General features: G+C 61.2%; 1 protein-coding gene across 1 annotated transcript; it reads left to right on the top strand.

Annotated features, from left to right (window-relative positions):
* Nucleotides 1–2253: 2253 nt before the first annotated feature.
* Nucleotides 2254–12477, top strand: SNPH (syntaphilin). Its single transcript, XM_030463302.1, has 5 exons — nt 2254–2279; nt 8317–8386; nt 9109–9309; nt 10541–10690; nt 11340–12477. Exons 2-5 carry the CDS (start codon nt 8343–8345, stop codon nt 12475–12477), a joined length of 1533 nt encoding a protein of 510 aa, XP_030319162.1. The 5' UTR covers nt 2254–2279; nt 8317–8342.
* The last annotated feature ends 810 nt before the right edge of the window (nt 12478–13287 follow it).

Here is a 13287-nt window from a genome sequence, read left to right as displayed (position 1 = left end):
TTTGTGTTTGCCTGCTCAGAGTTGGTGTTTTTGGCAATCCTCTCAACACCTGAAAGGCTGAATGAGACTCCCTCACCTCAGTTGCACCCTGGTGCTTCATGTCCTGCCAGTGGGGTGTTGGTTTATTGTGTGTGCAGGGTTTAGGGAAGGTGAGGGGTGGATTTTGAGGGTTCTGCTCAGGGCAAAAATGCTTTAAAATAGCAGGTGGCCCTGTGCTGGCAGGAGTTGGGGTTGGCAGGCTCTGGGGGTGATTGCAGTTGATTTTCCTTTTTTCACACAAGAATACTTGATAAAATAAGTAATCCTTGAGCAGCCTGCCTTTGCCACTGTTCTCTGAGGAGTTGCTTTTCTGGGTGTGTGAGAAAAGTGACCCTTTTTGGTGAAAAAACTTTGCATTTTCTCAAAAATAAATGGTATTTTCCTTTTCTGAGGAGAAGAGGAGTGATGCTCTCCCAGCACAGGCTGTAGCTGGGAGCTGCTGGCTTCCCTCTCCCCTTTTGGCCAGGCCTGGCAGTTCTGTTCCAGAGCTGAGCATCCCTCCAGGCTGAGGAAGGGCTTTTGGAGTCTCGGGAGTGAAAACCTCTCCCTTGCTCCCCTAACACCACGGAGCCCCTGCTCAGGGGGGGTCTGGGTGCTGTGCCAGGTGGGGCTTGGGAAGCTGAGCACTGCAGGCCTGGGAGGGGAGGAGAAATCCTTGGTTTTCCCCCCAAAACCATGGGGGATGACTCTGCACCTCAGTGCCTGCACTGGTGTCTGCCACTGCCACACGGCAAGAGCCGCTCCGGCGGCAGCAGGCGCGGAAACTCGTTAATTTTCCTTTCAAGGAGAGAGGCTGTGCCTTGGATTCACCAGGAAAGAGGGAGACAAAAGAAGGCTGGAGGCGGGCAGGAAGAGATCAGAGGCAAGATATATATATATATATATATATATATATATATATATATATAGAAAATAGTCTGTGTATCAGAATTAATGAAGTACAAATCTCTTAGGAAATAGTCCTGAAGGAAGACTCGTGAGATACCCAGGGGGGAGCTGCAGGGAGGGCAGGGGAAGCACAGTGAGGTGCTGAGGCAGGAGTTCCTGAGGCAGGGGACAGCCTTAAACCAAACCAGGAGTTCCTGAGACAGGGGGCAGCCTTAAACCAACCCAGGAGTTCCTGAGGCAGGGGACAGCCTTAAACCAAACCAGGAGTTCCTAAGGCAGGGGACAGGCTTAAAGCAAACCAGGAGCGGGTCCTGCTCCAGCCAGGCTGAGGTGTGGACACATTTGCACCCCCCAAATGCTCCTCCAGAGTGATGTCCCCACTGGTGACCCCAGCAGAGCTGGAGCTGAAGCCCAAGTGCTCCCCACATGGGCCACAGCACAGGGCGTGGTGGCTCCCGGTGGGTGCCTCACCTGAGACCTTCCCTCATTAAATAACCTGGGAAGGTCAAACTCGATCCCTCCAGCAGGAGGGGTGCAGGGAGCAACCCCACGAGTGACCGGCTGAGTCCCGCAGGGGGTGACCAGCACCCACCCGGCCCCCCGCTCCCTGCTGGTTTTCGCTGGGTGCTGCCACCACCGGGCTCACCCGGAAGGACTGAAAATCGGACGGCGACGATCTTTATTTGTTTATTTATTTATTGATGTATTTCGCTTAATAAATGTGAGTCATTAATTAGGCGCGCCGGGGTCCTCCGAATTCGGGAGTTAGTTGGGTGAAAATCACAGCGGTGGGAAGGGAGGCGGAGGGGAAGCTCCAAGGGTCGCAGCGAGGGGGCTGCCCCGGCTCCCCCCTTCCTCTTGCGGGGTTATGCGGGGAGAGGAGCCAAACGCGACCCTCCGCCGGGCCCGGGAGCACCGAGGGGGAAGGGACCTCCCAGACCCGCTTTTGGGGTTTTTTGGGGGGCGCTGCGCCCGGGCAGAGAGGAGTTGCCATAGAAACGGGGGGAAACCCGGCGGGGGGGGCGTGTCACCCGCGCCGCCGCCGTCGCTTTAAGAGCGCAGAGGAGGGAGGTAAATTACGCAGCTGCGAGGCTCATCCCTCCCTCCCTGCCTCCATCCCTCCATCTCTCCATCCCTCCGTCCGCCGCCGCGCTCCCCGGCCGCCCCCCGCACCCATGGAGGCCGGCGCAGGTGAAGGAGCAGGGATGGGCGAGGGTGGGGGGTTGGGGGTCGTGAGGGTGCCCCGCGCAGCCCCCGCTCACCCCGCGTTCTCTCCCTTCCTTGCCAGGTCGCTGAGCCCCCCCCCCGCCGGCGCCGCCGCCGCCCCCGGACATCGGCGGGGCCCCGCAAAGGTGAGCGGGGGGCGGGCGGGGGGCGACGGGACCCCGCGGCCACCGTGACTCAGCCCTTTGTGGCTGCGGGCTCCGGGAGGGGGGAGCAGGGGGGAAGAGGGACGCACAACGGGGTTGCCAGAGCCGCTCCACATCGGGGGGTGAGGGAAGGGGCCAAAGGACAGGGGATGCTTGGGGCGGGGTCACACGTCAAGCCCGCAGCGCACACACGCATTGCATGCACCGGACCCTCGTGCCACGCACCAGAGCCTTGTCACGCTCACCAGCCCCATGCTGCATGCACCCAGACACACATCATGCACCACCGGCCCTGCATCACGGGCACCGAACCCACACAGCACGCAGCGGGCACACGCGATGCTCCTCAGAGCTGCAGTGCATGCACCAGACCCCCCTCACATGCACCGGACCCTCCCTGCATGCACCGGACCCGCATCTGCTCATGCACCATCCAAACGTCTCTCCTGGCACCCTGGGGCGTTGCGGGAGCTTTTGTGCAATTGAGGTTTTATTATTTAATGGCTTAACTCTCCGGCTCGGGAGGGCCACGGAAAATCCCGGCGCTGGGTGATGAGCCGGGTGCTCCTTCCCTCTCCTCCCGCAAGGTCAGCGCTGCCGGGCCCGGCACAGGAACCCGCTGCTGCGCTTATAAAATCCCTGCCCCCCCCCCCGGCAATGGGTGTGCCCTGCCGTGACCTTGTGCGGGAAGGTCCAAATCCTGATTCCCAGAGGTCCCTGGCTGGGGAGGGGGCGAGGAGGGGCCGATGCTGGAGGTTTTGGCAGGTTGGTTGGAACAGGCCGTTGGTTCATCCTCCCTCACCACCATCTTTTCCTTCAAGGTGGATGGTAGAGAGGGGAGACCCCTTTCTGTGGGAAGGGGCTGCTCGGCTGGAAACGGGATTTATCTTCCATGGTTTTGCCTCTGTATCCCGACAGTGCTGCTCACAGGTCACTGCAGGTGTAACCTCACAGCCATCCTGACCTTCCCAGCCCTGGGGACAGCTGCAGGGGCCATGTCCTGGGTATCCTGCTCCTAATCTTGTGGCTGCTTTTGAGCTGCTGCTACAGCATCTGTCGTGGACCTCTTTTCCCTTTTTTTTGCTTTCCATTTTCCCTTCTCCTCCAGAGGCCCCAGCAAGAGACCAGCCTGTTCCCTCTGGTCCAGCACCTTCTTTTTAGCTGACCAGGGCCAAGAATTGCCCCCTCCCCGCTGGGCACTGCAGTCAGGTCAGCTGGAAAAGTGATGAGCTGCATAACCCGATCTTTTTGAATGGTCTCCGTTTTCCTGTTAATCTCCGGGTGTCAACTCAGCATTTTGTAACAAACAGGAGGATAAAAGGAGATGCTCCTGTGCTTCATTACGGGATACAACAGCTCTTAGCAAAACTGATTTTTCTGGGGGTGTTGCATAAACATTCTGTGCCTTTTGTCCCTGCTCTTGCCCCAAGCACTTTGCTCTGGTCTGGAACTGGAGCATCTCCCTCTGTCCAGGACCCAGGAGAAGCTCTGCCTGCTTTAGGATGAGCCCATCTCTGCTGGAACAGAGCTGGGTTTCCCAGCCCCAGGAGATCTCACTGCTCCCTTGGACACTCCCTGCTCTCAGAACATCCCCGGTGGCAGCAGGAGGAGCACCGACATGGTTCTGGGCAGCCCTGGTTTGCCTCCAGCAGCTGTGATGGTGCCCGTGGCACTGAACCCCTCTTCCCAGATCCTGCCCCTTCCCACCACCACCCAACCGCATCCCAGTCCCTTTTCAAACACTGATCCAGGCCTTGCTGCTGTGTGGGGGATGCAGTGCTCAGTCCTGCACCAGGCTGCTGCGTGTTGGCCCTGGTCAGCACTTTGCATATTCTTAGTGTGAAGAAAAAGCAGGGCCCGTGTCAGAAAGGCAGGAGAGGGGGGTGGTGGTGGTGGGTGGTCCTCAGAAGCCTCTTTTGTTCCCTGGGAGAAGAAAGCTGTGCTTTCCCTCCCCTCGTTGCCCTCTGCTTTTAATCTTGTTAGTCCTGGAAGGCTGGAAATCTCCCAGGCGGGTGGGGAGGGACCCGCCTGGAGGGCACCGTTCCTCTCCCGAGGATTCTGCGGAATCGGTACAGCCGCTCAGAGGCACTTGGGCTCGGTGCCACCCTCGCAAATTGTTCCTGACGCCGGATGCGCCAAAGCAAACAAGGGAATCCGGGAGCGGGCAGGGTGGTGGGATCCCTGACAAAAGAAGCAGTGAGCGAGAAATCCGGGGAAAAGCAGCGGCCGGGGGGGTGCGTGCTGTGGGCTGGGGCTGCCAGACAAACCCACCGGCTCTCCTACCTTCTCCGTGTGTTCCCTGGGGAAGAGGAGGGGCTGGAGGGGCTGCTTGGGCCAGTGCTGGAGCTGGAGCCTTCTGCAGAAGTCCAGCAAAGAGGGGGACTCGTGGGAAATGAGAGCCCACAGTGGCAAAGCCTCTGAGGAGTGGGCTGAAAAATCATCACTGAGCCAATGGTGAGGGTCTCTTGGGTGTCCTGTGGCCTTGTTTTCCATGCAGGAAGCTTTTAAGAGGAGCAATACCTCTCCAGCCCCACCTCCATCGCTGGCACGGTGTGGGGATGTGGTGGCATTAAAGCCAAAGAGGTGTTTCTGTGGGGCAGCAATCCCAAAATGTTGGTTATGCTGCAGTTCTTGGTGAAATGCTCCCCTGGGTGCTTAGCGGAGCCTCGGGGTGCTCTGTCACCCCTGTGTCACCTGCCTGGCTTTCTGTCATCATTGTGGTGTGATCTGTGGGGCTGTGGTGCCCCAGATCTCCTCTGTGGCTTGGCAGGATCTTGGGGACCCACCCAGACCCCCACAGCATCACCCACCCCAGGTGGTGGCAGCGTGGTGGACTTGTCCTTGGGGGGTTTGCTGAGGTTGAGTGACCCGTGCTGCTGGGGACAGGATACATGCCATGCCTGGGGGGGCCAGATGCCATTAGTGGTGTGGCAGTGGCTGCCTGAGCCCTGCTGGGAGCTGCTGACAGCAGCAGGAAAGTGCTGGGGGAGCAGCTCTGGCACACTGAGCTTCTGAGGAGGGGTCCCTCTGCGTGTGCCCCCTGTGCTCCATCCCACCCTGGGGGGCTTCAGCTTTTTGTGAGGTGACTCTGGCTGTCTCCTTACCAAGGGCCAGCACTTTTATTCAGCCTGGATTCCCCAGGCTGGCTCCACAGAATAAGCACTGCTTTGTGCTCTTGTTTTTCCAGGAGCTGCCTTTCTGTTCCACGATGGGCTGGAAGGTTCACAGAGTTTGGCTGTGGGTGGCTCCAGGAGGGAGCGTTAGACCTTGCAAAGGGCAATGTGCATCCTGCCTGCCCCTGGGTTGTGTTTTGGGCTTATGGATGGGTTAACAGTGTGGGGATGAACTCTTTGAATGGGGGGATCAGGGCTTGCAGTTTGTGTCCCCGGTTTCAGTTCCTGGCTTGTTTCTGAGGCCAAGTTATTGCTGCTCAGGGTCCCTTCCAGAGCCTGGGCTGAGGACACGTCCCCTCTCCTGGGGCACAAAATGTCTTCATCAGGAACATCCCACAAGAATAGGATTCTTCTGCATTTCTTCTCTGTCCTGCAAGATGTCCCATGCATTTCTTGTTCTACAAAGATAAAAATAAGGTGAAGGAATTGTCTCCCTTTCACTGTCTCAGCTGGCACAGGAGTCTTGGCTTGATCTCATCAACCCTTTGCATGACTTGTGGGAATCACTGGCCTGGCACATTGTCCTCTGGCTCTGTGAGTTTCCTCTCTTGCTACTGAGGTTCCTGATGTTAATTTTTGGTGTTTTGCCCCCATGCTGCTTTTTCAGGTGGGTCTTGCTGGGGCAGCTCCTCTGCCCCATATCCCTGATGCTTCTGACCCAAAGCAGTGACCCCCCCCTCTGCTTCCCAGCTTGGCTTGCTTCCTACCCCCATGCTTTGATGAGATTTCTTCTTTCCTCCTTGCCCTCAAGGCTTTGCCCTGACTCCTGCCCCACAGTTAGGTGGTTTTTATATTTGAGTGGTGAGGGAATCTTGGGTTTCCTCTTGCTTTCGTGGTCAGGGTCCCTTTGCACTGTTGCTGCAGATCCTGGTCCATTCCACAGCGGTAATTCTGAGTGCAAGGACACAAAACAGCCATGAACTGGGAAGGTGTGTGCTTTGGTGGTAAATCTGCCCAGCCTGCCTGTGGTGGGGCTGTGGGCATGGCAAAGCTTTTGGGGAGACCAAAATGGCCCAGTGATTCTTTGGGAGTAAAGACAGTGATAATTTATTACTGGTGATTAAACTCAAGCCCCCCTGGAGCAGCTTGGTTGCCCAGCACCTTTGGGGATGGGGACCTGGGCAGGGTGCAGGATGGTGCTCCCACCTCCACAGGATTTTGGGGCCCTCTGGCAGCCCCTGGCCAAGCCCCCTGCAGCAGCAGCACGGGGCTGCTCCAAGGTTTCTTAATCCCTAAACCTGCTGGTGCTGGGAGAAGCATCAAGCCTTGGGACGGGTGCCAGAGCGGTCTGCAGCAGTGGGAGGAAGAACTGAGCTTCCCAGGGGTGAGGCTGAATCCAGGCCTCCTGGATTCTGGGGGATGCTGGTGCATCCGGCTGCGGGTGCTGGGGTGGGCGGGTGTTAACGGAGCGGTTTGGTGAGCAGGCTGAGGAAAAGGAGAAGCAGCAATGCCGGGTACCGCCAGGATGTGTCGGGCCAGGGCAGGGGCTTGGGGCTGCGGGAGAGCGAGGAGTTAACCGCTGTGGCTGCGAATGTCCCAGGAAAAAAACCCAAACCAAACCAAATCAAACCAAACCAAACACCACCAAGCCCCCCGAATCTGAGAGCACCTTTGGGCAGGATCCCGTGGCATGAGGAGTTAACCCCCGGAGGCCGGGCTGTGCCGCAGCCCCGCATGGCGCTGCCGGGGCTGCTCCCACCGGTGCGGGGCCGCGCTCGGCTCTGCTGCTGGATGCTGATTCACGCTGCTGCATTAGCAGAGCCCGCAGCCGCCCAGCCACGCAGGCTGTCGGCTCAGGAGATATTGGAAGAGCTCCCTCTGCCCAGGCCTTTCACTGATAAATCCATCCCGGCGGGGAGCAGCAGGACCCCCCGAGCCTGGTCGCTGGATCCCGGGGATGCTGGCAGCCCCCTCCCCGGGTCACCATGGCTGCACACTGCTGTTCCTCTGCTCCACTTCTCCAGCCTCTTCCGTGCCCTGGTTTGGGGAGCTGGGAGTGGTAAATCCTGGGCAGAGGGGAGGCCTGGGCTGGTCCTTGTGAGCTTGGAGCATTAAGCAGGAGGCAGCCTGGCAAAAAATAGCCCTGGGGTGGCAGATGCAGAAGGCTGCACGGGGGGGAGCTGTCCCTGCTCCCTCCTCTCCTGCCTCCCCCCTTTCCCACTTCTCTCCTTATCCTGGAGCAGGGCCAAGCAGCACTTGGCATTTCCAGATCGATTGATTATCAGCTGCCTGGTCCCATCACTCATGGTGCTTTGGGCTGGAGCTGCTAAAATCTGGGACAATATACCAGCATCGGGAATGTGCTCAGGGATGGGGAGGGAGCCTGCAGGGTGCCCTCAGCCCGGGCATTCCTGGCCACCCGTGAGCATCCCAGCAGCCCCATGGGATGCTCGGCAGGATGGAGGTGCTGAGCAGATGCTTTCTGTAGCTCCCCCCACTGCAGCAGTTCATGTCCCCACTGCTGCCTCTTCCAGCAGCTCCTGCCAGTTCCTACAAGCCTCTGGATCTGGCCTATTTATTTACAGGAAAATGGGTTCTGTGCTTCCCCAGGGATTAGCAGCTGCTGCCGCATCACGCAGGGATCTTTTCCTCCTCACCTGGTGTCACTGATGAACGGGGCATTCTGACTTAATTAAAGAAAAGCAAGTGCCCAGCCCGCAGCTTGCCCTGCTGGGGCAGGACCCCGGGCACGCAGCATCCCGGCGTTCCTGGGCAGCGGGAGGCACAGCCCAGATGTGCAGGGGATGCAGTTCACATCTGTCCCCTTAGCGGGGTCTAAACTGCTGCCCTGGCTGAGGGGCTGACCCCTACTTTCACCTCCTCTCTCTGTCGCTTTTAATCCGCAGTTCCCCCCGCCCCGGGACCCGCGGCGATGTCTCTGCCGGGGAGCAGACGCTCGTCCACCGGATCCCGAAGGTGAATATGCTGCAGCCTCTGCCCCCCGGCACTGGGCGGGCACCGGGCCTGCCTGGTGCTGCTTCTGACTGGAGGGAACGAGCCCCACCTACACCACCACCACCACCACCACCAGCTCCCACTTGGCAGCACCAACCCCCCAGCCCGGCTTTCGGGGGGCTTTGCATGTCACTGCCCACCGCACAGCGCTGCCCTGCCCGTGCACGCAGCCCCCCGAGCGCTGCACCCCTCGTCCCTCTGTCCGTCTGCCGGGACCGAGCCCTCTGTCCGCCCGGGCAAAGGCAGGTGATGGGTGAGGGGGGGGGATCCTGGGCAGTGGTGCAGGTTGGGGTTGGGGTGAGTTGGGAGGTGTGCGAGCCCTTGGAAAGGCTCCTTGAGCTGCAGTGATAAAGAGGAAAAAGAGGAGGTGGGGGGGGAAAGCGTTTATTCCCCCCAAAACATCTCCACGCCCTGAGCCGCTGTTATTTTAGGAACTGTGCCACCAGGCAGAGAGAGAAGGCAAAGACTCACTCTGGGTGCTGAGCTGGCAATGGGTGGCTTGAGCTCCCCAGGGGCTCCTGATCCTCAGGGTGCAGGGATGCCACGCCGAGGGGGGAAAGCGGGTGGGCAGCCCTCCCCCCTGCCCCCCAAGCCCTGCCTTTGCACCCGTGTCCGTGCCATTTTGATCCCTGCTGTTTGTTTTGTCCTTTTGTCTTGTGTGTTCTCGGTGTGGTGGTTGGCAGTCGCGGGTTTTATGGACGGAGTGGCTTTGCCTCCTTCTTTAAGTCTTCAGCGCCCTCAGCCACTCGGCCTGAGACACAGCCTCTTCTCCCTGCCTCCAGGCGCCCCTCGCCCCCCGGGAGGGACACCTACGGCACCTCCTCGCTGAGCAGCAGCAGCAATTCGGGCTCCTACAAGGGCAGCGACAGCAGCCCCACCCCAAGGTAACCCATCACCCGTGGCCCCGGGTGGCTGCCGGGTGGCCCCCCAGACAGTGGGGACCGGGACACCCGTGGTGCCCGTGCCCAGCAGGACAGAGCCCAGTGGAGCGAGGCTGTGTGCTTGGTGGCTGGGGGAGCCAGAGGAGCTGCTGGTGTGTCTCACCAAGACCCCCACCATCTTCCTCCATCGCCGTTGTCGTGTCTTCGCCCTCCCTGTGCCCTCCCTGCCAGCCTGGCACCCCCTCCCTTCTTGCTGTGGCTGTGGCTTGCACGCTGCACGTGTCCCTCCCTCCGCTCCCGCACCCCGAGGGACACCCGGGGTCCTCTGGGACCAAGGGCGTGGTGGACAAGAGCTTCGTTTCCATCCCCTCCTGCTGCCTGCTGGATGTTTGGCAAGAGAGGTAGCAGCCTGGCTTGTCATCAGGGGCCTGAGCGTGAGCTGGGAACATCCCACACCCCCCATGGCAGGGAGTGGTGGCTCTCCTGAGGCCATGGTCCTGCCTGGCTGCTCCCAGTGTGATGCTCATATCTCTGGCTGGAGGTTACTGGTGCTGCTGGGCTGCCTGACACCACACACAGGGGCTCAGGACTGCTGCCATGTGCAGAGAGTCCCCACCATCCTGCTGCCATGCCCAGGGGTGCTGGTGCACCCCACTGTGCTATGCTGGAGCATCTCATGCTGTGCACAGCTCACTGCGTGTCTCCCTGTCCCCTTCCCTTGGCCAGCCCTTGCTCTCCATGTCACCCTGGGCTTTGGACCAGAGATGTCACCTCATCCACCCCAGTGGTGGCACAAAAAGGGTCCAGACGTGCCACTGTCCCAGTTTGGTGCAGGTGATGGATGCTACAGAATTCCACAGGCAGGTCAACCACCAGCTCCAGACCTGCTCCATCCCACATCCTCTCACTACCCACTTTCTGACTCCATCTCTGATGGGGCTGATCCCACCAGAGGGCTCCATCCACATCTGTCATTCCCCAGAAAACTTGCTCTGGGCACATGGAGACCTCAGCACCCACTGCTCATGGGCCCACCACCCAAGGTGGGTGGGCTGCAGAGGGCTTCAGAGACCATGGGCAGTACTGGCAGGGTTGGGAGCCCCCCCTGCTCCTCCCACCCCCAGGGCTCCTTTGGGATGCAACCCCTGCACCCCAGGAGCATCCCTTGGGGCCCCTCTGCCGTGCCCGTGCCGGCACCAGCCCCGGTGGGTGGGTGACAGCCGTGTCCCCGCAGGCGCTCGTCCAAGTACAACCTCTGCAGTGACAACCATGGGATAAAGCCACCCACACCCGAGCAGTACCTGACACCCCTGCAGCAGAAGGAGGTTTGCATCCGGCACCTCAAGGCTCGCCTGAAGGACACGCAGGAGAGGCTGCAGGACAGGTGAGTGGGGGGGCAGCGGGCACAGACACCCCCCCCAGCACAAGAGAAGCTGAGAAGGGTCCCAGCTATCACCACCCATGGTGACAGCTCCTGCTGGGGACTGGTCCTCTGTCCACAGTGCCACATCTTGTCCTTGGAATCATGCCCAGGTTTGTGGCTCTGCAGTGGCATTGCCAGCACGTGGGCACCCAGCATCACTGCTCTTGGGTTTGGGGTCTGTGGAGCCCACATGTCCCACCTGGGGTGGCCGTGCTCTCCCCTGAGCCCCTGGTAAAGTCTTTGTCATGCTTTTTCCTGAATTTCAGCGTCAGAGGGTAGCTAATCCCCATCTGCTCCTCTCAGGCTTAGGCACGTCCTTCATGGCATGCCAGCTGCCACGTGTCCTCCCGGGGCACCTGCCTGTCCCCAAACAGCCCTGGGCTCTGCAGCCCCTCCAGGGAGGGGATGAACATCACTCCCTAGGGTCCCCAAGCATCTCTCCTGAGGGCCCCTGAATATCCCTCCCAAGGGTCCCCAAGCCCCCGGATCAATCCCTAGGTCCCAGTTGTGGGTTTTGCTGGATGCTCCAACTCAGTGTGGGGCAGGTGGGGACAGAGGTGGTCCTGCAGCCCCCTCAGTGCCGTGGTGGTGCCCTCCCCATCTCTCACAGGGATGCTGAGATCGAGGACCTGAAGACTCAACTGTCTCGGATGCAGGAGGACTGGATCGAGGAGGAATGTCACCGTGTGGAAGCCCAGCTGGCGCTGAAGGAAGCCCGCAAGGAGATCAAGCAGCTGAAGCAGGTCATCGACACGGTGAAGAACAACCTGCTGGAGAAGGACAAAGGGCTCCAGAAGTATTTCGTGGACATCAACATCCAGAACAAGAAGCTGGAGACGCTGCTGCACAGCATGGAGGTGGCGCAGAACGGGGCACAGAAGGAGGAGGGGGCTGGCGAGTCGGCTGGGGGGTCTCCAGCCCGGTCCCTCACCCGCAGCTCCACCTACACCAAGCTGAGCGACCAGGGCGCCGGGGACCGCAACGTGGGGGGCTCGCAGACCATCTCGCTGGACGAGGGGGCTGACAGCGGCTTCGCGGGGGCGGAGGAGGCTCCCGGCCACACGGACCCACTGGAGGCGGGGGGGGAGCCCGGCACCCGCCTGCCCCCCAGTTCCACCTACGAGAAGCTGCTGGGGCTGCGGTGCGGCGTGGAGGCGGGGGTGCAGGCGAGCTGCATGCAGGAACGCGCCATCCAGACGGACTTCGTGCCCTGCCAGCCCGACCTGGACGCCATCCTGGAGAAGGTGATGAAGTCCCAGGTTTGCAGCCTGGGCAGCCCCACCTCCGCCTGGGTCTCGGAAATGGAAGACGTCATCCCCGGCCCCGAGTTCTCCAACCCCACCGGGGCCACGGACCTGCTGGCCGGCGAGCCCCACGCCACGACGGCGAGCGCCGGGGCCGAGGCGGGGGCCACCCGCAACCCCGCGGTGCGGCAGCCGCCCAGCGCCAGCCCCTCGGTGGCCATCGCCTGCGTGGCGGAGGAGGAGGCGATGGCTCCGGAGGCCCCGGGCTGCGAGGCCGCCCCTTCTAAGAGCTACTGGAGCCGCCATTTCATCGTGGATCTGCTGGCCGTGGTGGTGCCGGCCGTGCCCACGGTGGCCTGGCTGTGCCGCTCGCAGCGCCGGCAGGACCAGCCCATCTACAACATCAGCTCCCTGCTGCGGGGCTGCTGCACCGTCGCCCTCCACTCCATCCGCAGGATCGGCTGTCGCCCCGTCGCCAGCCACGGGGGCAGCGCTCAGCCCTGACACCCACCCACCCCGAACCCCCCCGGACCGCCTCCCACGGACCCGACTGCTGATTGTAAAGCCCCGGCGTGTCCCCGCTGCCCTGGGGTTCGGCATCGGCCCCGGCTTGTTATGCAGACCCTGGGGATGCTTGGGGGGTCTGTGGGTGCATTGGGGGGTGCTCTCCCCTCTCTGCCCTGTGCTGGAGGAGGGTAAGGACTGCTGCTGGAAGTGGTGATGCGGGATGTGGCACCCAAGCATCACGCTGTGACCCCTCCCCACCTGATGGACACCCCTGCACGGTGCTACGGGCTGGAGGGGGGGTTGGGTGTGCACCCCGCCGGGTGGGCTCACCCCTCATTGCTGTCGCTTGCCCGGTGACGTTGGAGCCAGAGCAGACGATGGCGAGGAGCCGACCCGGCCATGCGGAGAGCTGGGGGAGGCCACAGCGTTACCCCCCGGGTGTGTGTCCTGCCCTACAAGGGCAAATTCTGGCTGTGGGCGGGAGGCGGGGGGAGCCAGACCCTGGCCCACCCCCCAGCTGCGGTGTCTGCCCCCTTGGCCCCTCCTCAGCCACTCCTGGTTCCGGAGATGCCTCCCGGCAGCGCCGGAACCTCCTTCCCTTTGCTTTGCACTATATTCACTTTTTCTTTTTTTTCTTTCGGTACAGAGTGCAGCCCGGCTGCTGGGGGTGCCCAGGTGGCGTGGGGGAGACCCCCAGCCCTTGCTGTGGCCACCCCGGAGCAGGTCTGGGGCTCTCCTGGTTCGTTTGGGGCTCTCCTGGTTCCAGCTGTGGTGCTGCTGGGGATCCTGCCAGGTCCAGCAGCCGGA

The sequence above is a fragment of the Calypte anna genome, chromosome 20, assembly GCF_003957555.1.
Source record: "Calypte anna isolate BGI_N300 chromosome 20, bCalAnn1_v1.p, whole genome shotgun sequence".
NCBI lineage: Eukaryota > Metazoa > Chordata > Aves > Apodiformes > Trochilidae > Calypte > Calypte anna.
Note: the sequence above shows the minus strand (reverse complement) of the source record. Positions and strands in the feature narration are given on the sequence as shown.

Coding starts and splice junctions, on each gene's coding strand:
- SNPH (XM_030463302.1), top strand. CDS start 8,343: ATGTCTCTGCCGGGGAGCAGACGCTCGTCCACCGGATCCCGAAG. Junction 9,310..10,540: donor GACAGCAGCCCCACCCCAAG/GTAACCCATCAC, acceptor GTGTCCCCGCAG/GCGCTCGTCCAAGTACAACC. Junction 10,691..11,339: donor CAGGAGAGGCTGCAGGACAG/GTGAGTGGGGGG, acceptor CATCTCTCACAG/GGATGCTGAGATCGAGGACC.